This window comes from Phragmites australis, chromosome 2 (assembly GCF_958298935.1).
Source record: "Phragmites australis chromosome 2, lpPhrAust1.1, whole genome shotgun sequence".
Taxonomy (NCBI): Eukaryota; Viridiplantae; Streptophyta; class Magnoliopsida; order Poales; family Poaceae; genus Phragmites; species Phragmites australis.
The window spans coordinates 40,106,012-40,131,085 of record NC_084922.1 but is presented as its reverse complement, the minus strand read 5'-3'; the positions used below and the strand labels follow the sequence as shown (position 1 = coordinate 40,131,085).

The following is a 25,074-nucleotide window of genomic DNA, read 5'->3' as shown; positions in this document are numbered from 1 at the left end:
ATGATTAGGGCTGTCGGTGTATCAGGAACCAGGGGTCCCTGAGTCCCGAGGCCAGGCCGGCCGCCCGCCACGTGTCACCATCCAGCAAGGTCCCTCCTGCGGGATGAGGAAAATCTAAGTTCCGGGAGAAGGTGCTCGGGGCCACAACCTCTGGTCGCCGAGCACCCCAGTTCCCCGATGACCCGCAGAGTCCAAGTACCGGGAAGAAAGTGCTCGGGGAGGTGCTTGGTCGCCCCCGAGCACCCTAGTCCCCCGATGATCAGAAAAGCTAAGTTCCGGGAGAGAGCGCTCGTGGGGCTGCGTACGGCAGCCCCCGAGCGCTCGGTTCCCAAGGGTCAGTACAAAAGTGCTCGGGAGAGAGTGCTCGGGGTTACACGTGGCAGCCCCCGAGCACTAGGTTCCCCGAAGGTTCGAGCAAAAGTGCTCGGGAGAGAGTGCTCAGGGTTGCACGTGGCAGCCCCTGAGCACTCGGTTCCCCGAAGGTTCGTGCGAGAGTGCTCGGGGAGGTAAATAGTACCCCCGAGCACTCGATGCCCCGACGACCCAGAAGGGCCCCTGGGGGGCCCGCCGATGAGATGTCAACTAGTCAGAGGTCCCAGTCCGCATTTAATGGGCGTGCGCGGCCTGAAATCCTGACATCCCCAACTGCTCCCGCCGTAGTGTCATTCCCTGCCATGCTTTGGCAGAGGGGCATGGGGCCATTAATTGCACGGGTCCCGTCCCGTATTATCCGGTGTATCTCGGGATAACGTTGTCAGGACTAAGACGTTCCGCCTGCCGCCCTGCCGTGGCAGAGGAACAAGACAGGGCTGGCACGTCGGGCGCCTCTGTGGCTGCTCGGTGGGCCCTCTAAACGGCGCCCGTCGCCAGGGCGTCCACAGTGACGAGTGACCAGGCGCGCGCCGTATTTTTCCACCGCCCCTGTCACTCCGCCCAGAGGAAATGATGACGCCTTTCTCAATCGTGGCGTCTTGAAACTTGTGCCCCTTCTTTCCCATTCGGGGTATGTCGTGGCCGGCGAGTGCATAAAAGGATGGGCATACGGGGGGAGAAAAGGAGAAACGACAGCGGAAAAACATCGGACAACCATCGAAGCATCGGAGGAGAGAACAAGCCCAGGCAATCGACCGTGCCACACTTAGACGAAGAACACTGCAAGCAAGCCTGAGCAGAGCTAGAACCAAGAGCCTCGAGCTCTTAGTTAGACACTATATCCTTGTAACCAGATAAATCCCTGAGGGATCCCCCTCAGGATAAGTGATCGCATCCATACAAGAGTAGGGTATTACGCCCCCGTGCGGCCCGAACCTGTCTAAACTCCGGTGCATTTACTTCCCTTTGCACTAGATCGATCATCCCCCACCACCGGTCGTTGCATTTATTTCCACTTCCATTTATTTCTCCGACGAACTTATTCAGGATCATCCCCCCGGCCGAATCTCTAAAAAGGGGTCTCTCGGGATCCCTGCGACAGGAGTTCACCCTCCGACAAGGGCCAAGCAGAGTGCTTGGTACCAGACGACCAAGGAGGTCAGGCGGAGTCAAGCGTGATCCTAGCTGAACACGTGGAAGTCAAGCAAAGCATTGAAGATGAATGGAGATGGCGTGTTGACAAAGTCAAACGAATGGAATGCCGGTGCAAGTGACAAGGCGGCCTGAAGGATCGGGAGTGGGAGAGACTTGCCGGCGGTTAGAATCGCATGACGAAGTACACGCGTCAACATCAAAATGCTTGCTTAATGTGTAAGGAAGGCGGTGAGTCACGCTTTGAGAGAGCTAGAGAGAGCTTTGAGAGGCTAAGTTTCCTAGGTCTCTAAATAGAAATGTAAGGCTAGAGAGAGCTTTGAACTAGCCACTTGAGCCCCTTGTGCCACCCATTTGAGAGACTTAGCGCTAGTGTTTTAGATGAGAGAAATATGAGTGCTTAACCTATGTAATAGGTGAGAGTTTTGAGATAAATCTTTGTAATTCAACTAAAATAAGGCTGACCTCTTTGAGTAAGAAAGTTTATGCTTTTTGCATATACTTGAATTCCTTTTATTCTTTTGTTTCCGCTTGAGTGTTTTGAGATACGTTAGGTGAGAAATAGGAAAAGATAATATATTTCGAAAAAATTTTGTTGAGACACCTATTCACCCATGTCTAGTCATCATTCTTGTTCCTACAATAGATATCTATTATTATCTTTATATTTGAGGAGAAAAATAAGCCATCACATTCGTTCCTAAGATCACAAAATTACCACGTTAATAAATAAAAAATCACTAATTGTTATAAACATCTAACGTCTAGATTAAACCAAAAATACATATCAAATACGATTAATAAATAGTTATATTTGAAATTAAAATTAAAAATTATAAAAAAATAGCAGTTTGATTTTCATACAGTTTAAGAAGCAAAATATCTAAATAAATAATCCAAATAAAATAAAATAAAATAAATAATAATCAAAATTGAGTTTAGAATAGAAAAAAAAGGATCCATATCAAATAGTCTTAAAAAAATCAAATTAATATAAAAATCAAATATCTAAATAAAGAGTTAATGTAAAATACAATTAATTAAATATTATTATAAAAAATATTGCAGCAAGACTAATTAAACAGATAACAGCTATCCAAAACAAGATAACGTGCTAGGCGCTATACTTGCATAGAGTGCCTGAATATCTATGAACCATCTGTTCACTTTCTGCAGTGTGCTCCGCATTCTTTTGACATATATATAGTTTTACTTACACATTGTCAGCACTATACATAAAACATATCTGGTAGAGCTCTTACCTAAATTTTCTGAAAGAAATAATTCTTTAAAGTAAATTTTATAGATAAAATGATTCAATATAAAAAGTGAATCAGAAAAGTCGTTTATTTCAGAAAATAACACACAGATTTCATTTTAAAAAGCTAAAAACTGCTATTTGAAAGAGCTCTGCCAAACATACCCATACACAGCTCTACTAACCGATCCCTATGCTGTCCCATCCAAGACCGTGATTACAAACTGTACTGCAAAACTCATCACTTCTTCGCGACCTTCAGGGGCCGCGAGCAAGACGAGGACAGGCCCGAGAACATGCTGTTATCAGCCTTGTCCTTGCTGAACGCCTTCCGCACGTCCTCCTTGAGCTCGCAGAAGCGCATCCTCTTCACCTTCTGCTCGTCGGGAGTGCCCTGCCGGAGGAAGAACGTGTCGAGGCCGTCGGGCAGGTCATCCTCCAGGAATTTGTCGAGTACCTGGGAGCAGTTCGGGAAGTACCGACGGCCCAGCTCCACTGCAAGGATCCCAGGAAGATGTCAGATGAATGGCACCGAATTAACTAAACAGATTTTGCAAAGAAATAACCAACAGACTAATTTTGCTCACAAAGCCCAGACTTGACCAAAGACACTGAGCCTGCGTTTACTGAACAATACCCACAGAAATTAATAGGAACGTATCATAGTTTTGAGGATCATAGTGTCTGCATATTATCACACCAATACACAAGGTAAAGGGAGAAGAATGACAATATCACTTTAGCACTCACGTCAACTGCAATCCACTACTTCTATCAACGCAGTATTGCAGAATAAGACCTTGTTAATACACAGCAAATACAACACAGAGCAGCAACGGAATTTTACATGTTCAGGTTGCTACATTGAAAGGATATTATGCCATTATACTACTATAAAAAAAGGAGCAGGTTGGGCAATGTAAGCCATATGTTTTGCCAACTCTCGCCGTATATAAATTCAAGTTGATTAATTGTACTATTAACAATACAAATACCTTCTGTTCAAAAGGACAATTTGAATATTTCTAGTACATGTCAACAGCTTAATACATAGCATCTTATGGATAACCCACTTTGGTGTATGTAAAATCTGTGGCTGCATTAGAATTAAATTTTCAGGCGACAGCATGGAGCGGTTCTAGTAAAATGGAACGGTTGACTGCTTGAAATCTTACCTGTTTTCATCAGCGCATCCACCCTTGAACGGAGTCTTTTGTTTTGTGTTACTGGTGTCTCATTTAGATCGACTTCCCTCAGTTTACTGGAAGTAGATGCTGCAGTAATACCGCCAAATTCTTCTGTGGTGTCTGCTTGTGCGATTTGCATGGCAACCTTGGCTTCAGCAGGAAAGAATAATCTAGCAAATGCAACTGCAGGGAAGATACTTAGCACATTATGATCCAGGGGAATACAATATGGTTCAATAACATAAAGTTCAATCTTCTTCGAAAGTTGAATATAAACAAAGTTAGTGACAATGCCATATCACCCCAAGTTCTAGCTAACATTGGACGGCCATCCAATGGTGTGTAATCCTTCTCAATATATATTATCTAGAACTAGGCCACTACTAGGCTATGGAGTGTGCAACGTTGAGTGGCAACAAAAATTGAAGGTCTGTCATCGGTAATTAGATTAACTTGGGCCTTGTGCATCATAAAGAGGGAAAAGATGATGTTAGGGTGAGAAAGAGGACGGAAAGTCTAGGCTTTTACCAGCTCCTAAACATTCAGAGTGGTTTTTCCTTACCTAGTTCAAACAAAACAATAGAAATGAACAAACATTTTTCCTAGTACCAACTAGTTCCGAATGTCCAGAAGTGTCTTACAATTAGTTAAGCACAACATGTGTTCAGGGCTACAATTATTTGTTCGTATAACATATGTATAGCATTTCAGAAAAGGAGATTTTGGAGGTGTTGTGTCTTTTTTCTTTTGGAGAAGAAAGGCAGGGGGCACATGTCATCACGCTACAAGGTAGCCTGAATCAATTCCCACCGCCTCCGTCATTTCAGTTTTGAGAAATTTTAAGGGTCAATCAATCAGAGCCATTCTATCAAGCATGGTGCAGCTTCACCTCTGTTTTCCAGGTAGAGAAGCTTCATGTGAAGATCATCGGCCAATAAAGGTGAGGTGACAGCATCTTCCACTGCCATAGGATTCCGCATCATCTCCCTCTCTAGAATATCTATACACAACCTGTCTTTATTTGACTCTTGACCCTGCTTCATCTTTGTATTGTAGTCTTTTAGTCTTGTTAACCTCCGACAAATACTAATTGCACTCCGGCCATCAGCTGTCGGTTGTGACACAGCTGCCCCTTTGTTTAGGAGAACCATAATGATAGCTGGTTCTCTCCTCATAGCAGCCAAGTGGAGTGCTGTGTATCCACAGCTATTCGTCAAATTCAAGTTAGCCAATCCCAGATCTAACAGCTCCGAGACAACTTTAGAATCACAGTAAGAAGCAGCATAGTGCAAGGCATTGGCATCATCTAATGTGATCTCAGACTCATTAAGAAGCAACTTCACAAGCTCAACATCATCAGAATCCAGTGCTCTGTGGATTCTTCTGATTCTTTTCTCATGCACAGGGTCCGAAATGAACACATCACCATCAGCTGTTTGGCACTTTCTGCGAATCTTTTTTATCTCATCGGCAACTTCTGGAGGCAGCTCCTTATCCAAAGATACATCATCAAGATCTGATCTCGCAATCCTCTGAATACATTTGTCAAGCACTTGAGTCAGCTCCGAGTGGGAAGCAACTTGCAAAATAGGAACGACATCTTCCACTAGAGTCTTGTCAACGAAGTTAAGAAGCCGCCGCTACAGAAGAAGACCGCGTTAACCAATTGCATTTGATAAGTCAAAACAGCAAAGCTGAACTGATGTTAAACAGTCTAACAAGCTACACAACGATAATATCTGTGTGCATATGATGTAATGCCTAATAACTCCAGTGCTATATACAGATTTAAAGCGGACAGGTTCAGTTGTGCAACCTAAAAAAAGCATTAGTCAACCACTTTAGCAGCTCTCAGTTACAAACGATTCTCTAACAAAAACTATCTTAACCCGACCATGTGTTTGCACTTTCAACAACTTCCACAATCATGCATCTTGCATCCTTTTACTTGCTCCACTATTGTTTTCAATGGGGTTCAGATATCAAAAATATGTGCATACATCAAATACACGGATTGGGGAAAAACAAAATCACGGGATCCAATACTTTCTAGCTTACGAGCCATACACAATACTGCGATTAGAGCTAGTAAAACATTATGCACACAAATAAACCTCATCAATAAGCAAAAAATAAACCTTTGCGTCTCACCTGGAAGAGCGAGATGAGCTCGGGGATCTTGAAGGTCCACGCCGCGTACATGAGCTCGACGGCGAACCTGATGGCCGGCGGGCACGAGTCGTGTGGGCACACGGGGTCGGCACAGGACACCACGTCTAGTGGCGCCGGCAGGAGCTTGCCCGTGTACAGGTACCCTAGGAACGCCTGAAAGGCCTCCCGCCCCACGCGGCCCCCGGGGACGATCTCCTCCATCTTGTACCGCGGCCTCCCACTGGCAGCTTCCTCTCCAGCCCCTCCGGCGCCGGCGGCAGGATCATCGCGCGCGGCGCCACCGCGGCCGCGCCCGGCGAAGAGCTTGTAGAAGAAGGCGCTGCGCGCGGCGAGTATGCAGCGGTGGACGGGAACGGGCTGCCCGCCGTCAGGCACGTCGACGTCGGCGTCGCTGCAGTCGAGGTCCGAGTCAATGAGCAGCCGCGCGAGGTTGTCACTGAGCCGGTTCAGGCTCACCGCCTCCACGCTGCTGCCAATCCCTCCCGCGGCGCCTCCACCACCCCAACCCTCCCCGGCGGCCAACGGCGCGGCCTCGGGCGCCCCGGGCGGCGGAAGCGCGACGGAGCAGGGGCTGGACCCATTCGAGAGGTACGACGACGAGGACGCGAACGTGGTGGATGACGAGGGCTCCATGGCTGGCTACGGCTCTCCAACTCCAACCGCCAAGCACGAAACGCGAGGTCTCCTACTTGTGCCGGACCACCCCGGCCATGCGTCACGCGGTTTCGGCAGCCAAGGCGTGAGCTTTTTGGCCTCGCACGGCTAAACAGCCCGATTCGGCGCTCCCTTTGCTTGGCTCCAAGCAGATCCGCCTCGGCAAGAACCTCCCCTACGTGAAATCGCCGTAAATCTCACACCGACTGGCCGGGAGCAAAAAAGATTGGATCTTATCTATCGGGCGGCGGGTAAAATCTCAAGAACCGATTCAAGTGGCCCGCACAGTAGGGGTGAGGACTGACTGAGAGGCGCAGCGGCGGTCAAATGGAATCTTGGAAGAAGAGTTCGGGGGCAGGCAGTTGCGTGGAAAGCAGGGAGTGGGGAGAAAAGGAGTGGATCGAGGAAGACGACGAGGAAGAGCAGAGGCGCCGGATGGGACTGCTGGATTTGCTGCGTCCCCATTCCACAGTCACCACGTTGGGATCTTCTCAGTAAATTACAAGAAACCTGAGGTGTTTCGGCCAAGTTGTAGGAAAACCCGGGCAATGCGTGTATACGTCGCGAGGTGACGCCTGACCATGGTGACGTCGGCGGCCAGGCGAGAGCTTGGCGTATAGGGCGTGTTTGGTTACTGTCCTTGTCAATTTTGCTTGGTAGGAGGGGATGCCTGAGATCTCTCTGGTAGTGTTTGCTCAGGCACCGAGCTTAGGCTCAGGCGTCGGATCCTGCAGATAGCTACAGTGGAGTGCATTAGGAGCACTTCACAGCCGTTGATTTGGAGATGGATTGGATCAACTGCTACAACATGCTACAGCACCTGGTGCTACAGTACAGGTCTGTGGCGCAGTGGAATCAAATACTGCGGCTACAGTAATCCTCAGTGAACAGTGATTAATTAATGCCGAGGACTGTAGCAGCAGACTCCTATTACTGTACAAACAGTAATCATCTGCATTAATCGTCATTAATGCAGAGGATCCGTGTCCTTTGAAATCGAGCGTGTGACCTCGTGTGTCTCTCTCAGTGCTCACGTCTGAGTTTTCATCTTCTCTTCCATCATCGTCAGCCCCTCCTCATTAAAGCTATAGATCTAGAAAGATTTATCTAGAGGTTTTAGTTCTACTCCTGACCTTAGCTCCATCTTTCTTGCCATGAGGATCAAGATCGAGCACCATCTTTCTCAAGTCCAGCTGCCGACCGAGCTCCCTTCCATCGTCGATTTCTCCCAAATCCAATGAGACCTTGGCCAATCCCTTCGGCACACACTTTCTAAGCTTTTTTTGCACCCTTTTTGATGCTTTCCCAGCTCATCTCCCCTATAGATAGAGCTGTGGTCGATGAATTTCCCGCCGTCGAACTCCACCGCCCGTCATGGAGCACCTTGACGTCGCCGGCCCACTCCAGCGCCTCTTTGCCCAAGCCAAGACCGCAAAGATCTCCCCCACGACCCATTGAAGCTAGGGTGCGCCTCCATTTCGCTTTGGCTCGTCGCCGACTGAGACCTTCACTAGAGCGGTGCACCACTGAGCCCCAATTTCTCATCGTCATCCGAGCTTCGATCGGGTCCGTAGGCCGAGGAGCCCATGGTCGAGTTTACGGTCACGTGCTGAAGGTGGTGGTGCCCTCCCCGAGCTCGTCTGCGCTGCCTCTCAGGCTCCCCATTCTCTCTCATGCGCTCTCCTCCATCGCTGTCGACGACCACTCGTTACTCAGCATTTGTTCCAACCAAACACCCCCTTTTAAGATGTAATGTACTATTTATTTTAAGATGTTCCGCTTTTCTTTGATCCGTCAGATTGTAATAGGATGTACATCCCTATATATACTTCTTTTCTCTCGCTTGTAAAGTGATGGCCAGAGCACCTGTCATTTACCGTTAAAAAAAGGCATGTGCAGTTAGAAATTCGTGCGTGCTCGTAGGTTCTGTCGGCCAGCAGAGGAAAAAAGATAGGTACAGCTTACAAAAAGGCGCTTTTATCCTAAACCTACGGAGTGGAAGAGGACGCACCGTATATATGCCATCAGCAATTCAGGATCACATATGGCTGGAACGGAACAGGATCTTAAGTCACCAGTACACAGTAACTATGATTTTCTCATGCAACATTATTACTATAGTAAATGAAACAGTACCACTACAAATCCCTCGCCACAGTAAAATTCCATTAATTCATGTCCAGCAATTGCGCTACAACATTGATACAACGTTTTACTTCAAAGCACTGTTCACATCCCACAAAATCACTGTTTATTCTACTATTCACGGTTGACAAGATATGCCGCTGAGTAAATCGTGTCCCGTCGCCGATGATAATGAACTCAAAGAGCCATTCCAAACACACTGAAAGATTATCTATTTGCCAGTCTCACTTGAAAATAGTCTAATAAAAAATATGTAAGAACGGGATTAATAATTAAAAAGGTGAATAGACATCTTAATATATTTCTTACGAAATTGATGATCTTATTCTTATTTGTATCACTTAACGTATCTTAAAACTCAAACAGAAGCAAAAATAAGAGAAGTTTTAATAAGAAAAAATCGAGGCAACACGACTCTACGGATATTATGTGAACAATATGTTTCATTTAAGATTAATATATGTGTTTTAGCACTCGAAAAATCATAACTTATAAAGAAACAAAAAAAGATGAACACCAAGCAACTAAACTCTCTAAGTTGATTGTCTAGAGGCAAGAGAATTCAAGACATCATCACATAAGCATATGTATGCGAAATTTATGTCTCTAGCAACAACAAAAATAACATCACAAGATGTTGAAATTTCAGCCAAAAACTAAAACAAAAATTAAATCTGAAAACCAAAAAACTTGTAAACTTACAAGAGAACCAATAAAGGAAAACCAGAAAGAGATGAGCACAATAACATGAAGAAAAATAAACTTTATTGTAGTAGAAATCAACCCTATTTTATACAAATTACAAAAATCTATCTCTCAAAACTCTCACATATTATATAGGTTAAGTACTCATCATTCTCTCTTAAAAACCCTAACTCTTCTCTCAAAACTCTCACATATTATATAGGTTAAGCATTCATCATTCTCTCTTAAAAACCCTATCTCTAGTCTCTCAAATGGGTAGCAAAGGGGACTCAAGTTGCCGGTTCATCTTCTTCCATAGTCGTACCCATATATTTATAGATATAAGAAACTTGATCTCTAAGTTTTCTAGTTTTTTCTTAAAATACCCCTATCTTATAGTACACACTACTTAACATCGAGGGCATTTTGGTATATTTTCTTCTCTATCCATCGGACGGCCGCGACGGCTTCACGACTTAGCTTCACCTTGACACAAGCTTCACAATATTACCATGTATTCCTCGAGTCGTTCCACAATTTTTGAGACTAAACCGTGAAAACTTAGTACGATTCTTAAAGCGTGACTCGTCACTTTGTTTATACCTTAAGCAAGCGCTCCGATGTCGACGCGTGTACTCCATCTTGTGATCCTGACTGCCGACAAGTCTTTCCTGCTCTCGATCCCTTGGATCGCCTTATCACCTGCACTGATATCCCATTCGTTTAACTTTGTCAACGCGTTATCTTCATCCGTCTTTCATGCTTTATTTAATCTTCACGTGTTTAGCTAGTATCGCCCTTGACTCTGTCCAGCGTCCTTGATCATCTGGCACTAAGCACTCTGTTGGTCCTGATCATCCCATCGTCGACCGCTAAGTTACATCCATCATATGCACACTATAAGACGAGCAAACACATATCCACATCTCCAATTATAATCAGTACATAATCAATATGCTCAAATAAAATTCCAAATCAATTAAAATCATAACAAAGCTCGTGCAAAACCGAAAATCATCGAACTAAATAAATATCAATATCAATCACACATCACAAATAAATTAAAATATATTTTAACTTGATTTTTCAAAATAGCACAAAATCCATGACAACACACGTTCGGCCTTACATGCCGAGCCTGGTACATCCTGGTCGAACATGTTTCCTCGAGGGCAGATGCATCACAGAGAACTTCATCTACGCATCTGAGATCGTCGAGTGTTGCAACAAGCGAAAGGCACCAGCAATCGTCCTCGAGCTGGACTTCCGCAAGGCTTTTGACTGTCAATTTTGCGGCAGATGGGTCGAATTTGAACGCTGGCGAAGGTGGATCGACCATCTCAACAATTCCAGGCAAACTGCCGTGAATCTCAATGGGGTCTGCCAGAAGTGGATCACAGGCAAGAAAGGGTTGCGGCAAGTGATCCTCTGACCCCTTATTTCTTTATCCTAGCGGCTGATGTCCTGCAGCAGATGAACGTGAGCGCATCAAGGACCGGCAGACTCACATGCCCGCGGATACACACTACCTGGACGCCTTGGTCTGGAACAGCTTACTCCAACTTGTACCGGCCTTCCGCGAGTCCACCTTTGTTGTTGTTGGCAATGGGGCACCACACTGGTTTTTGGGAGGATCACAAGATTGGACCAGCACCTCTTGCTCGATTTATGCCAGTGCTTTACTCTCACACCACCCGGGCGAACATCTCGATGGCCAACGCGCGTGGCCATGGATTTAATGTAGAATATGTAACTAAAGCATATATACGTATAATAGTACATCATATATTAATAGGATATATTGTATATATATTTAATAACTTTGAATATTACGAATATGAATATGTATAATCTAGTATGCTTAGGGATTTTAAAAACCTATACTAATAAGATTTTGATCACGTTAACCGACTCGAGTATGACTAGTATCTATATTAGATTTGATTGTCTTGCCTTAACCGACAAAAAAAAAAATTATATTGACTACGGCTGGACCTAGAGTAATATGAGATCCCTATATAAGATAGGAACTCATATCCTAGTAATAGATCAAAGTATACGTAACTCGGTGTAAGCAGCAGCAAGATCATAGCCATTAAAGATACTTGTCGACTTTAACTCTAGATTAACTTAGACCTAATCTACCCCATTATAATAGATCTAGCCACATTTCTTATACTCGAGACAATCAATATACAGTAATATCCATACAAGACGTAAGGTATTACTTCAACCGGTAGTTTGAACATGTATACATCACGTGTTTTCTCCCCTACTCGATCCCTAATCTTGAAAATATTTCTGTTTAATTTCAGATATATTATTGAACACTAATCTTTGACACCTGACACGTGCCTTGTTTGGATAGGCTACGGGTTAAAGCTTCTGACTAGCTTAAGTAAACGTACGTGGCTGTTAAATTTTGATAGTTAGTTTTTAAATAATTTTTAGCTTTTTGACACAACAAAAATCAAAAAATCTTATCTTAACATGCTTCTCAGCTTTGAGTTTATTTCAATTATAACCGATTTCTTAGCCAACTAAAAGACAAAATAAATCGGAGCTTTTAAAAACTTTTAAACCTATCCAAGCGGGGATAGCCGAATGGTAGCTACACCTTGAACCCCATCTGACGGCGGTTACTACAAATGAGCTCCACTCCCTTCTCGCAGCCCTCAAACAGAAATTACCATGACGAACTTGCCTGATGATGAACTATGCGGACATATGTGGAGCTCGATCATCCCACCCAAGTGCAAGCACTTCCTCTGGCTCCTCCACCGACGGTGGCTACCAACCCGCCACCTCCTTCAACACCGAAACATCACCGAGATGGCGGACTGCCCCATCTGCTCCTCCGCGAAAACTCAAGAACACCTGCTCCTCCACTGCCGGCATGCGCGCGATGTCTGGGCGGCCGTCGGCAGTTCCGATGTTTCAAACGTTACATACGTTCGGGACCTCTGGTCGGCTCCGAGCGTCTGCCAAGCCCCTCCAGGCTGCATCCGCACCTCGGCCGTGATGAGCATCTGGAAGAACCGCAACAATAAAGTCTTCCGCAATGACCTCCTATGTCCTATCCACTGCGCAGATCCTACGCCACGCAGCCGCTAACCTCATGCTCTGGGTTCACGGAGCTCGGCACCTTGCTCTCAAGACTGAGCTTCGCGCCTGGAGACATAGACTATATATGTAACTGAGTAGATATGTGCGGTTTTTTCTCTCACTTTCCCTCAAAACTGATAAAAAAAATTGTTGAAGGGGTGGAGGAGGGAGGCTCAGAGGGGTTTCCACCGACTGTGAAGCAGTAGAGGGACTGGAGCCCCTCGACACAAAGGATCTACCTCTATTGTGGAGTAAGATTGTCATCCTCAACATGCTTAATAGAGTAATATAATAGTCGAGGTGTAAGCTAGCATTACTATTACACGTTTCCTAAGTTCTTTTAAGGTTCATCGGCGATCGGGGTAGAAGGAGGTAGAAGCCATGATTAGACCGACAGTTGATGGTTGTGTGGTTGTGCGGCAGTGATATTGCCGGAGCTGGGAGCGGTAGACGGACGGTGAGTGGGGTTGATGGTACGGAAAAAAAAGTGATAAGCACGACGAAAAATTGTGAATACGATTCTGGTGACGCCCCACCACTGGAGACAATAGGAAGCGCGGTCCACTTCCCCTTATTATTGTTGTATGCATGGCTGTCTTGCTTTAAGCAAATCAACTCCGCTGCCGCCAGAGTGATCTAGACGCAGGTGGATGACATCACCGTGCGGGAGGCGCATGTGATGGGACGCGTCGAGTCGCGCGCCTGACGGAAGCCGCTGCGTCATGCTCGCCGTGGTAGGCCTGGCTGATGTGATCCTCCTCCGTCACCGCACCGGAAGCGAATCAATCATGGCAGCGAGGATCCTCTGCGTCCGGTCGGTGTGCCTTCCTGTCCTTTAGCTAATGGTTTGCATAAATCGAAGCGCATCAATCATATTCGATGCTGTCGCGTACTTCTGTACTTTAGCTAATGGTTTGCATAAGATGTTTAATCTGTAGTTCAGTACTATCTCATGGGCTTCCCTTTCAATTATCGACAGATATATAGCTATAGGAGCAATGAGCCAGTCGTACCATCTTTTCTGAAACCTGGACCAATGATAGTTTCTTCAACTGCAGCCATGGAGTTTACGCGACCTAAGATACGAGTGGGTATAGGTGTCACGGTCATGCCTGGTGATGTATTCGAAACTTCAGTCCCTATGAAAGCTCCCCAACTCATAGTTTAGCCGTAGTGTATTATATGCGGCGTATTGAGGTCACTTTAGAGTTGACCTAGATTTTCGGACTCAGAGTCGTTAAGACAAATGGTAGGGATTCACGGCATCTGGCCTCCATTAGTTTATGTTCATGGAGCAATAATGCACGTAATTTTATATCATCTTACACTTGCATTTATAAAGACAATATTACCTCCATTTTTAAATTCTTAAATAAATATCATGCCAGAATGTGTGCAATCAAGTTTTAGAAATTTTGACTGTTAATAGACACAAAACTATTAAGGTGATTTGTAAATTTGCTATTGGTTGGTTTTGATTTTGCACGCCTGCCATTAAAAAATGACAGTTGTTTACTCCAAACGCTTGATTTTTTTTTTCCAGGCGATGGTTGTGAGTGGTTGGATGCTCGCTCATAGCCTTTCTTAAATCTCTACCCGTCTGACGTTCGTTGCGCTCACTTCTTCAACCGACGCCACCTAATGTTGACTCGCTCACCCACCTCCGCCCATCTCTGGTCATCTTCGAAAGCGGGTCCATCACCTGATCAGCAGTCGCTGCCTTTTCCCTTGCTAACTTCTTGTCTCCACTCACCCCCGACTTGGCCTCACCCACCATTCATCATCGGCTGCCTGCGGTCGACGGCACCCCCGCTTCCTCTGCCGCACCAATTTACTTCTTCGAGCATCCCTCTAAGTCCGAAGATCACATCAACAACCGCAAAACCCCTCTTCCAGAACCCTCAGCCTCACCAGCTCAAAGGATTCACAGATCAAGCTAGCACCATTCGTAAGACCAAAATGCCCCTCTTGTTCTGCCGCTGCAATGCTCCTCGCCCTTCTCCTCCGGCAGCCGGCTAGCCCTCTCCAATTCACCGTCTTGCGCTCACCCCTCGGCAGCCGCTCGTCACAACGCGACCCACCGCCCCTCCCCGTCAGCGACAGCACCACCTCACCGACGCTGGCCTCCCCATCCAAACGAGCGCACTCGGCGGGACAAGCGATGGCGGCCGAGTGAGCGGCGAGACGAGCAGCTGCGACGGACGGGCGAGCGAGCGGCGGACCCAGCGAGACGAACAGCGGCGGTAACCGAGCAAGCGCGCGGGGAAGCTAGCGGAAAGAGCAGAGTGGCTGGTCAGCGCTTGCTGGCTTTCTCCCAGCTAGCACTCATTGGAGAAGGAGGTGGTATTTTTCCCCGTTTTGACCCCTTTTGCAAACTATTTTGGAAAATGGACCGGTGGCAAAGCTATTTTCAGTTTTGGCCCCCCCGGCTCGGCGTCAGAGGCTCTGACGCGGATGTTAGCCATGTTCGCGCTAGTAGTAATGGCGCGCATATTGGTACCAGCGTGGCACGCAGCGAGGAGAGATGCTAACGGGGATAAAATGTGGCACATGCTCCGCGCCAAGAACTCCGGCACGGTTCTTTTGTATCTCGCGCCACGAGCTCTGGTGCGGACACCCCGACGCATAAAGCCCCGCACATGCCCATCCTCCTTCTCTTCTCCAGTCTTGTTCCCAGAATCGAGCCGCACACAGGACGGCTTCCCCTCTCCCTCCCTCTTCACCACCCCTCTCAAATCCGTATTTTTGTTGGTTTTAACCGTGATTTATCATCGGAATCGCATTGTCAAGGTAAACTCGTCCATCGTCCCTTAATTTCTCCTCCGATTCTACCATATTCATGTGGGTTTGAGTGGAAACCCTAAATGTAGTTTGTGGTACGAAATTGGCCGTTCTAGTTGATGAATTATGGTTTGGAATGGTTAGAAATGCAATGTAGGTTGTATATGATTGAATATTTGTTCTGGAACAAAGTTTGATACTATTTTTAAATGCTCGTATAATATGATGTTGTGATGGGTTATAGTGCTGGCATAGAACAAATTGATGAATTTTTGTAATGAATTTGCTCGTTGAAGTAGTGGAGAGTGAATTTGTGGGTTGAAGTTGTGTGTAATGATTTTTTAAAAGATGGTAACTTAGTTTATTACATAGGATTTGGTAGAGTTGAATGTAAAAATGTTTGGTGCATTTCAAATTCGTAATGGATTGGTGTTTATGCAGTTGTATGATACGATGAACCATTTATGGCGTAAGCAAAAGTAGGCACACATTGGCAAGGAGTATCCCGATGTTTGTTGTAAGGATTCCCCTGTTCCCCCAGCTCTTCCCGTCCCGACTTGTGACTATGGTAAGACTACAGTGGTCCTTCAGTCCCTACATAAAGTTATTGTTGGCCGCGCGTACTACATGTACAAGGATTATCGTGTGAGTGTATATTTGTTTTGGATTAGGGTAGAAGAATATGACATTACTTTTGCTGATATGATATTTTAATAATTTACAGGAGTGAGAGATGTGCTACTTCTTCCAATCGATTGATGGGCCTGAGATGTATGACTTGAGGATTTTGAAGGTGAAACGGTTTACTCAGTATTTGAAACCATATGATAAGTTTGTTAGTTGGGTTCCTCCTCCACCAAATCCACCAAAACTGACCTATAAAGAGAAATCGGATTTGAGGGGAAAACGTGTAGCGGATCCCCCGTTATGCAACTGTGGGAAGCGAAGCGTGCTTTTGAATGTACTTGATGTCGCCTAGAGTGGGGGTGAATAGGCGTTTCTGAAATTTAAAACTTAGCAGCAGATTAACAGAGTCTGGATACTCCGGTGAAGGTCGGATACTCCGGGTGTCCGGACTATCCGGTCTTGTCCGAATAATCCGGATTATACAAGATTTCGAAATCGAAATCAATCTAAGCAAGTCTACTAGAGTCTAAGAGTTACCAAAGTTCTACTAGGAGTAAAAAGACTTTTATCAACAATACCCTGCAGTAAAACACTCACGAATAATAGAATTTGGGAAAAATCCCAAAACTACAAGAATTAGTAAAGCTTGCACGAAAATTAAGAAGACAAGGATTTATACCAAAGTTCAGCCACCTCACTAAGAAGCGCCTACGTCTCCGTTGAGGAGCTCACAAAGAGCTGGGTTTCTTTCAACCCTATCCTCTCCTAGCGACCACAAAGATCAAGCTAGGTTTTCTAACGCAAATTAACGGGAGATTACAAACTTCCCGTGGCACTCCATAATTATTGGGTGCTCTACGGGCGACGCCTTGCCCTCTAGGAGCACAAGGCTCCAAGATAAAAAGATCACAAGCGAACGCTTGACGATGAACTCAATGCTCAAATATTGGATTTTGGTTCGACAACTCAAATCACACTTCCAAACCCTATCTCTCAATTCTTGGAACAATCTAAGCAACAGCAAAACATTCAATGCAAAGTGGTGGGGAGGTATATATAACTATCCCTCAAAAACTAGCCGTTACTGTTCTGGTTGACCTAACCAGGAGTATCCGGTGAACACCGGAGTCTCCGCCTATTATTCCAAAACGGGCTCAGAACAATGTCAGAAATAGCCGTTACAGATCTGTTGAACTGACCCGGAGTATCCGGTGAACATCGGAGACTCCGGGTTGCACTTAGTCGTTACACAGAAAAGACCCGGAGTCTTGTCAGACTCTCCGGCCTCTCCAGATATCGAAGTATCCAGTGAATACAGGAGACTCCGCTAATTTAAATTAAATTCTAACCGAGACTCTTTGGCGGAGTCTCATTCGGAGACTCTGGTCAAAAACTCTAACTACCGGAGTATCCGGTGAACACCGGAGACTCCGGCCATTTAAAAAACTGAAAACGAGGCTCTCTGCAGGAGACTCTCTCGGAGATTCCGGCCAAAAACACCAAGCACCGGAGTATCCGGTGAAAACCGGAGACTCCAGACAATTAAAATTAAATGGGAACCAAGATTCTCTAACGGAGTCTCGCTCGGAGAATCCGGCCTGAAACATACCCGAATATCCAGTGAACACCGGAGACTCCAGACTCAGAACACTTAACCTATTTCTCGATGTCTGTGGGTGAATGTATCTCTCAACATTTGGTTCTAGGAGGTTATTTTGAGCATTGAGACACCATCAAATCTATCAATTGCATCCCTCTTGATAGTACGGCTTTCCTAAACTTAATTTCAAAGATAAAATCAAATTAAATCCTATTGAGTACTACAAACCGCTTCTCTTTTCTTTTGGCGAGTAGTTACCCACTTTTGTATATCACCATGTATGTTGTCCACTGGGTGATTTCTTTGGATGCTTTGATGAACACGTGGGTGTGGCACTTGGGATTGAGGTTGAATGTGTTCAACTTCATCATCATCTAAGAATTTATTGGAGTCATCATGGGCTTGATCTTGGTCTTAGAGTTGATTTTCACCTTGATCTTGAATTGATGTTGATGGATTCACTAGAATTGATGAAGATGGTTGAGCTTGATCATTTTGAGTCACTTGTTGCATTTGCGGTTCTAGAGGCTTAATTTCACCAATTGCTATTTTCTTGATTGATTCGCTTGGAATTTGTTCATTACCTAATACTTTAGAATCAACTTACTCCACTTGGGAGCCGTTAGACTCATCAAATATCACGTCCCGTGCAATTTCAACACAACCGGAGATTTGTTGAAAACACGATAGGCGTAGGCATTTAATCTATAACCAAGCATAAAGCCTTCATCTACTTTAGGAGCAAATTTAGAACTATTTGCTTTCTTATTCAAAATTAAGCATTTGCTACCAAAGACTTTAAAGTATGAAACATTTGATTTGTTTCCGGTTAGGAGCTCATAAGCGTTCTTATTCAAGATCTTGCGGAGATATAACCGGTTGATGGCATGGCATGCGGTGTTGATTGCCTCCGCCCAAAATTGATCTCACACCTTGTATTCATCAAGCATTGTCCTTGCCGACTCGATTAGAGTCCTATTATTCCTCTTGACAACCCCATTTTGTTGAGGTGAGTAGGGTGCCGAGAATTCGTACTTGATCCTTTCTTCATCGAGAAACTCTTTAACTTGTATATTCTTGAACTCGCTTCTGTTGTCGCTTGTCACCCTCTTGATCTTCACTTCAAACTCATTCTAGGCTCTTCTTAGAAATTTCTTGAATATGGCTTGTGTTTCACTTTTTTCATGCAAAAAGAATATCCAAGTGAAATGAGAATAGTCATCAACAATAACCAAACCATATTTGTTACTGCCAATACTTATGTAGGCGATTAGCCTAAATAAGTCAATATTAAGAAGCTCCAATGGACTTGTGGTCGTCATTATATTCTTGGCGGGATGAGGTGCTCCGACTTGTTTTCCTGCTTGACAAGTACTACTGTCGGAGGGTGAACTCCTGTCGCAGGGATCCGGAGGGACGCCTTTTTGAGATTCGGCCGGGGGATGATTCTGAATATGTTTGCGGGAGAAATAAATGGATGTAAATGCAATGACAGGTGGGGTAGAATGATCTAATGCAGAACGCAGTAAATGCACTGTAGGGATTTTTAGACAGGTTCGAGCCGCACTGAGCGTAATACCCTACTCCTGTGTGGATGCTATAAATGCCCTGAAAATGTCTCTCAGGAATGTTGCTGGTTACAAGAATGTTTGTCTATCCTAGAGCTTCGGGCTCCTTGTTTTTCGGTGGTCTCAGTTTCTGTGCTTGTACTAAGGTGTTATTCTGTCTTGACGTCTGTGTTCCAGAGTTCCTCAATCTCTCAGAGTCTGTGTCTGGGTCTCTTATAGCCTCTGAGAATCATCTGATTTGTCCGTGCTCGCCGGCTTTCTTAAATACCCGTCGGCGGTAGCGTGCACCGAAAGGAAAAGCACGAGTTTCGAGGTGCCATAAATGGAAAAGCGGTCATTATGGGCTGCTGCACGAAGTGACGGGGGGTTGAAAATGCGCCCCCACCCTGTCTCAATCGTCATGATGGCGCTGGAAACAGGCGCCATGGAGAGGGCCCACCGGGCAGCCGTAGAGCAGCCCGGCGTGCCCGCCCGGTCTTGTTTGTCTGACACAGCAGGGCGGCAGGCGGGGCGCCTTGGGCCTAGCCATTCTATCCCGAGACGCGCCGGATGACGCGGGATGGGACCCGAGCATTAAATGTCCCCACGCCCTTCTGCCAGGATGTGGCAGGGACTGACACCGAACGTAGTAGGAGCAGTTGGAGGTGACAGGCCGCGTCCTCTTAAATGCGGCATCGGGCCTTTCACAGGCTGACACCTCACCGCTGGACCCCTGTGGGGGCCACCGACGAAGTACTTCTTGGGCCGTCGGGATACCGAGTGCTCGGGGGTCACTGTTCACATCCCCAAGCACTCTCTCCCGGAAACGCCCTCTCTTGGCCCCAGGGGAACCGAGTGCTCGGGGGCCACTGTTCACGGCTCCGAGCACTCTCTCCCGGAAATGACTGTTCGGGTCCTCGGGGAACCGAATGCTGGGGGGCCGCTGTTCGCAGCCCTGAGCACTCTCTCCCGGAACTACCTTCCTTGGGTCCTTAGGGTACTCGGGCGCTCAGGGGCCACTGATCGCAGCCCCAAGTGCACCCTTCCCGGTACTCGACTTTTCTGGTCGTCGGGGGACTTGGGTGCTCGGGGGCCATTGTTCATGACCCCGAGCACTCTCTTCCCGGCACTTGATCTTCGCAGATCATCGGGGAACTCGGGTACTCGGGGGCCACTGTCCATGGGCCCGAGCACCCCCTCCCGGGACTTAGTCTTCTTGTACCTCGCGGAGATGAACCCCGCGGGAGGGCGCCACGTGGCAAACTACTGGCCTGGCCTCGGGATTCAGGGACCCCTGGTTCCTGATTCACCGACAACTATAAATTCTATTTTTCTCAAAAGAAACATTTATTAGTTCTAGGATGTGCTCGCCCTTTTGAAGTTTAGATAAATTTCTTATGCCAACATGGGCTAGTCGGCGATGCCATAGCCAACCCATACTAGACTTAGCAATCAAGCAAGTTTTAGGCTTCACTTCATCCATTGAAAAATCAACAAGATAAAATTTACCCTGCAACTTACCGGTGAAAGCTATTAAGACATCTTCCCTTCTAAAATTGTAACCCATTTCACATAATTGTGACACGGATAACAAATTTTAATTGAAAGACTTTACTAACAAAATATTTGAAATAGAATAATTATTGGAAATAACAATTTTACCTAAACCTATTACCTCTCCTTTTCCATCATCGTCAAAGATGATGTTTACATGTGGTCCTTCATCTTTTTCAAAAGATAAGAACATACTCTTTTCTCCGATCACGTGATTTGTACATCCACTATCGATCACCCAACTTGATCCACCGGAGGAGTATGCATACAAAACAAGTTTATGCCTTTATTTTAGGTACCCAAATTTATTTGGGTCCTTTAGCATTAGTCACAAGCACCTTTGGTACTCACACATTCCTTTTGATAATTCTATCCTTTGTGTGGGGACCAACATAAAGAGCAATTACTTTACCACGGTGGTTTCTCTTAAGCATATAAGAGGCATAAAAGGTAGTTTGAGTAGCATAGGCCTTTGGTTGCTTTGTTTGAGCGGTGTGATCATTTTGCTTGCCTCCCTTGGTGAACTTGAGGTATTCCATTCCATTTATCATCACACGGCCATTTAGCTTGCTCGTGTATTGATCAAATCTAAGCTCTCTCTTTTGTTTATTGTCCTTGGCTTGAATGGTATTGTATAGTGCATCTTTGAATTTATAAATTTTGATGCACCCATACTTGACCAAGGCATTTAACCTCTCATTTTCCTTTTGTAATGCTTGCAAAGATTCAACATTAGTAGTACAAGCATTTATATCAATATTAAAGCAAGAGAGCACCCATTACTAGTGGAAGCACTAGATAGCAAGTTTGCATTATTAGAAGACTTGCTGACCTGGAGTATCCGATGAACACCGGAGACTCCGGGTGGCACTCAGTCGCTACACAGAAAAGACCCGGAGACTTGCTGAACTCTCCGGCCTCTCCAGATATCAGAGTATCCGGTGAACACCGGAGACTCCGCTAATTTAAAATAAATTCTAACCGAGACTCTCTAGCGGAGTCTCATTCAGAGACTTCGGTAGAAAACTATAACTACTGGAGTATCCGGCGAACACCGGAGACTCCGGACATTTAAAAAAATGAAACGAGGCTCTCTACCAGAGACTCTTTCGGAGACTCCGGCCAAAAACACCAAGCACCGGAGTATCCGGGGAACAACGGAGACTCCGGACAATTAAAATTAAATGGGAACTGAGACTCTCTGGCGGAGTCTCACTCGGAGATTCCGGACTCAGAACACTTAGCCTATTTCCCGGTGTCCGTGAGTGAATGTGTCTCTCAACATTTGGTTGTAAGAGGTTATTTTGAGCATTGAGACACCATCAAAACTATCAATTGCATACCTCTTGATAGTACGGCTTTCTTAAACTCAATTTTAAAGATAAAATCAAATTAAATCCTATTGAGTACTACAAACCGCTTCTCTTCTCTTTTTGAGGGACGCCAACCGCTTCTCTGTTCATGGACGCCAACCGCTTCTCTGTTCATAGCTTCAATAAACTCATTAGTCCTTTAATCGTTTTGTCATCAATAAGCCAAAACCCACTTAGAAAGGCTAGATGCACTTTCAACTTTGTGAACCTTTAGGGGGTTCTCCTTACTTCCGTTGTGAAGGGATGACGAAGGTAAAAACTGGGCATGATTGCTTGTTTACAATTTGAATGAGATATAATTAGATGTCATGTACCTTGTATCATGAATTTGAATGCAGCACCATGGTGCTACTTGTAACTTTTGGGATTTGTTATAGAGTCACGATGGTGAATGGATGGAGGAGGAAGAGAATAAAGGGAAAGGCAAAAGGGTGATAGAACCATGTCGTCCAAAGAGAGCTATGGAGGGTAAAGAGGCAGCGGCTAAGGAAGTGCAAATGGAGACAATGAAGGCACTTGTTGCCAATTTGCCTGTGCTTATCCCGGACGATGATGATGATGACGCTGATGATGAGTTGATTTATAATGGGGTGGACGATTAGTATTATGGATTAGTTGGCTGGGTATGTGGTTGCGTTGGACCTATCTATTATTTGTTAGGCGTATTGTGTGAACTATTTTGTGAGCTTAATGTGTAATTGTCGATGATTGTACTATGTGAACCATATCGTCGATGATTTGTGAGCTTAATCTTTTATCCCCAGATTGCATGATGAGTTTGATCGGTCAATGTGGCTAATTTGGTTGATTCCTGGAACGGTTCTTGTGCACTCCCTGCTACGCCTCAGCCACTACTTCTGCTCCCTTGAGTAATCACCAGCCTACGAACTCCTTGTATCCTGTGGTCGTGGGGTTGGCGCCTGCTGAGCTGGTTGAGTTGGTTCCTCCGCGCCAATCTCCTTGGCACAGAACAATGGAACCTCCACACCAAAAACTTTGGCGTGGAACAATGGAATCTTCGTGCCAAAAACTTTGGCGCGGAGAGTTCCCTCACCCTGCCACCCACCAAACTCTTTGTATTGTTGGTGCTGGACTGGTCATTACCCGTGCCAAATACTATAGCGCGGATAGGTCGCCCGCCCAGCCCCCACCAAACTTTTTGTATCGTTGGCGTTGGATTGCTCATAGCTCGCATCAATACCTTTGGCGTTGGACTCCTCATGCACACGCCTGGGTACAGTACCACTTCCGCACCAAATACTTTGGCGCGGAGTATTCACAGTCTAGCGCCAGCGATACAGAGAGTTTGGTTGGGGGTAGCCTGGTCGATATGTTTGCGCCAGAGTATTTGGCACAAAGCATACGCAAAACTGCGCCAATTTCTTTGGTGCGGAATTCCTGTATTCTAGGCAAATCCTCGCTAGTTTGCATTCGTGGCAAAGGCACATTCTGGGAACTTGTCACACAGAATCCTGGCAGTAACAGCAAAGTCACAGACATAGTTTCTCAAGCCAAAATATTGCACTGTAACATAGCTCATTATTTTAACAGATTTCGTATTGACTTCATACAGATTCAAGTTCATAGTTCATACATAGCGGATTGTTCACAGAGTTTTAACAGAGTTCATACAGAGTCATACACATTCCGACAGATTCATGCACATATACTTCATACATAGCCATAGTGACATAGTCGTACACATAGCACATGCATTTCACCTATTGCCTGCGGTGGCAGTCTAGAGCATGTGTACCAGGAATGTACTTCTTGGGCTACTTATGACGACGCTCCCCTTGAATCACTAGAGACGGATCGATGTAACGGTCATGGGGCTTCTTGCGAGGACGTGCCTGCAACACCGGAGAGCCCGATGGTGCATCGGCAAGCTGGGATGGTCCTATGTCCTTAGAGTCATCCGCATCTTGTTCCTCCTCGGCCTCTTCATCCTCGGACATGTTGACATCTCCCTCCTCCTCCTCCTTGTACTCACTCACCGCAGGTCCCTTGTGGCGTGAACCTCCTGAGGTGGCAGCACTTGCTGAACGGGAAGGACCTCGTGACCTCGACCAGCTGGCTGTTAGATGTGGGGGAAGGACAACATCATCGACGGGGCCATAACATCCAAGACGGGCAGCCATCTTGCGGCACCTGGAACGCAAACGCTGCAATCACGAAATGTATGGAGTGAGAACTACAAATAATGATCATAGAACACATGGTCAAAAACACGTGTTCGTTGACGTACCTCAATGAAATGCCTAAGAGTAATCGACTCGTTGGGAGCTCCAATAGGTGTCCCTAATGCAAGCCCGGCCTCATTGACAGTCCTAAGCAGCTCGTGTGCCTATTTACAACTGGTCTTCGAGAAACGTCAGGTACCAAGGCCGTAGTATGACCTCCATCTACTAAAGCACCTTCGATCCCACTAAGGTCCCTAAATTCAGAGACACGAGGATGGCGGCCAATCACCGACTCGAAAGCACGGCAATCTTGCTCCCTCATGTCACCAATGGGACCATCATCATCGGAGTCCTCCTCGTATTCAACCTCATAAGGGATATCATCCGCTGTCATGTCGCCAAATACACGAGGGTCCAATTCATCGGAGACCCTTGCTAGATCAAAATCATGCCGTACCAGCTCCCTCTTGGATGCACGACCTGCTTCCTCTAAATCAGCTTGTTCCCTACCACCAACTGTTGATGCATTGATCATACCAACCTCTTGTGCCAAACACACTAAATCACTCTTTAATACCTCCTCTTCACAAGCATCTTCAAATACAGGTTGGGAACCACCATCCCAGGGCAAAGGCTGGCTTGCACCTACATCAACCTCAGTATCTAATCGCTCGTCAGCC

The 25,074-nt window shown here is 45.9% G+C and overlaps 1 protein-coding gene across 1 annotated transcript; it reads right to left on the bottom strand.

The window, feature by feature from the left end:
- Window positions 1–2,671: 2,671 nt before the first annotated feature.
- On the bottom strand, window positions 2,672–7,291 carry LOC133908833 (BTB/POZ domain and ankyrin repeat-containing protein NPR2-like). Its single transcript, XM_062351005.1, has 4 exons — window positions 6,121–7,291; window positions 4,859–5,609; window positions 3,958–4,152; window positions 2,672–3,277 (listed from the first exon to the last, which is right to left on the bottom strand). The coding sequence occupies exons 1-4, from the start codon at window positions 6,772–6,774 to the stop codon at window positions 3,024–3,026; spliced, it is 1,854 nt and encodes a 617-aa protein (XP_062206989.1). The 5' UTR covers window positions 6,775–7,291; the 3' UTR covers window positions 2,672–3,023.
- Window positions 7,292–25,074: the final 17,783 nt, after the last annotated feature.

What these genes read in the sequence shown, in the direction of transcription:
- LOC133908833 (XM_062351005.1), bottom strand. Translation starts at nt 6,774, where the DNA reads ATGGAGCCCTCGTCATCCACCACGTTCGCGTCCTCGTCGTCGTACCTC. An exon ending in AGCTCATCTCGCTCTTCCAG is followed by an intron (nt 5,610 to 6,120) that starts GTGAGACGCAAA and finishes CTTCTTCTGTAG; the next exon opens with CGGCGGCTTCTTAACTTCGT. An exon ending in TCTCTACCTGGAAAACAGAG is followed by an intron (nt 4,153 to 4,858) that starts GTGAAGCTGCAC and finishes TCTTCCCTGCAG; the next exon opens with TTGCATTTGCTAGATTATTC.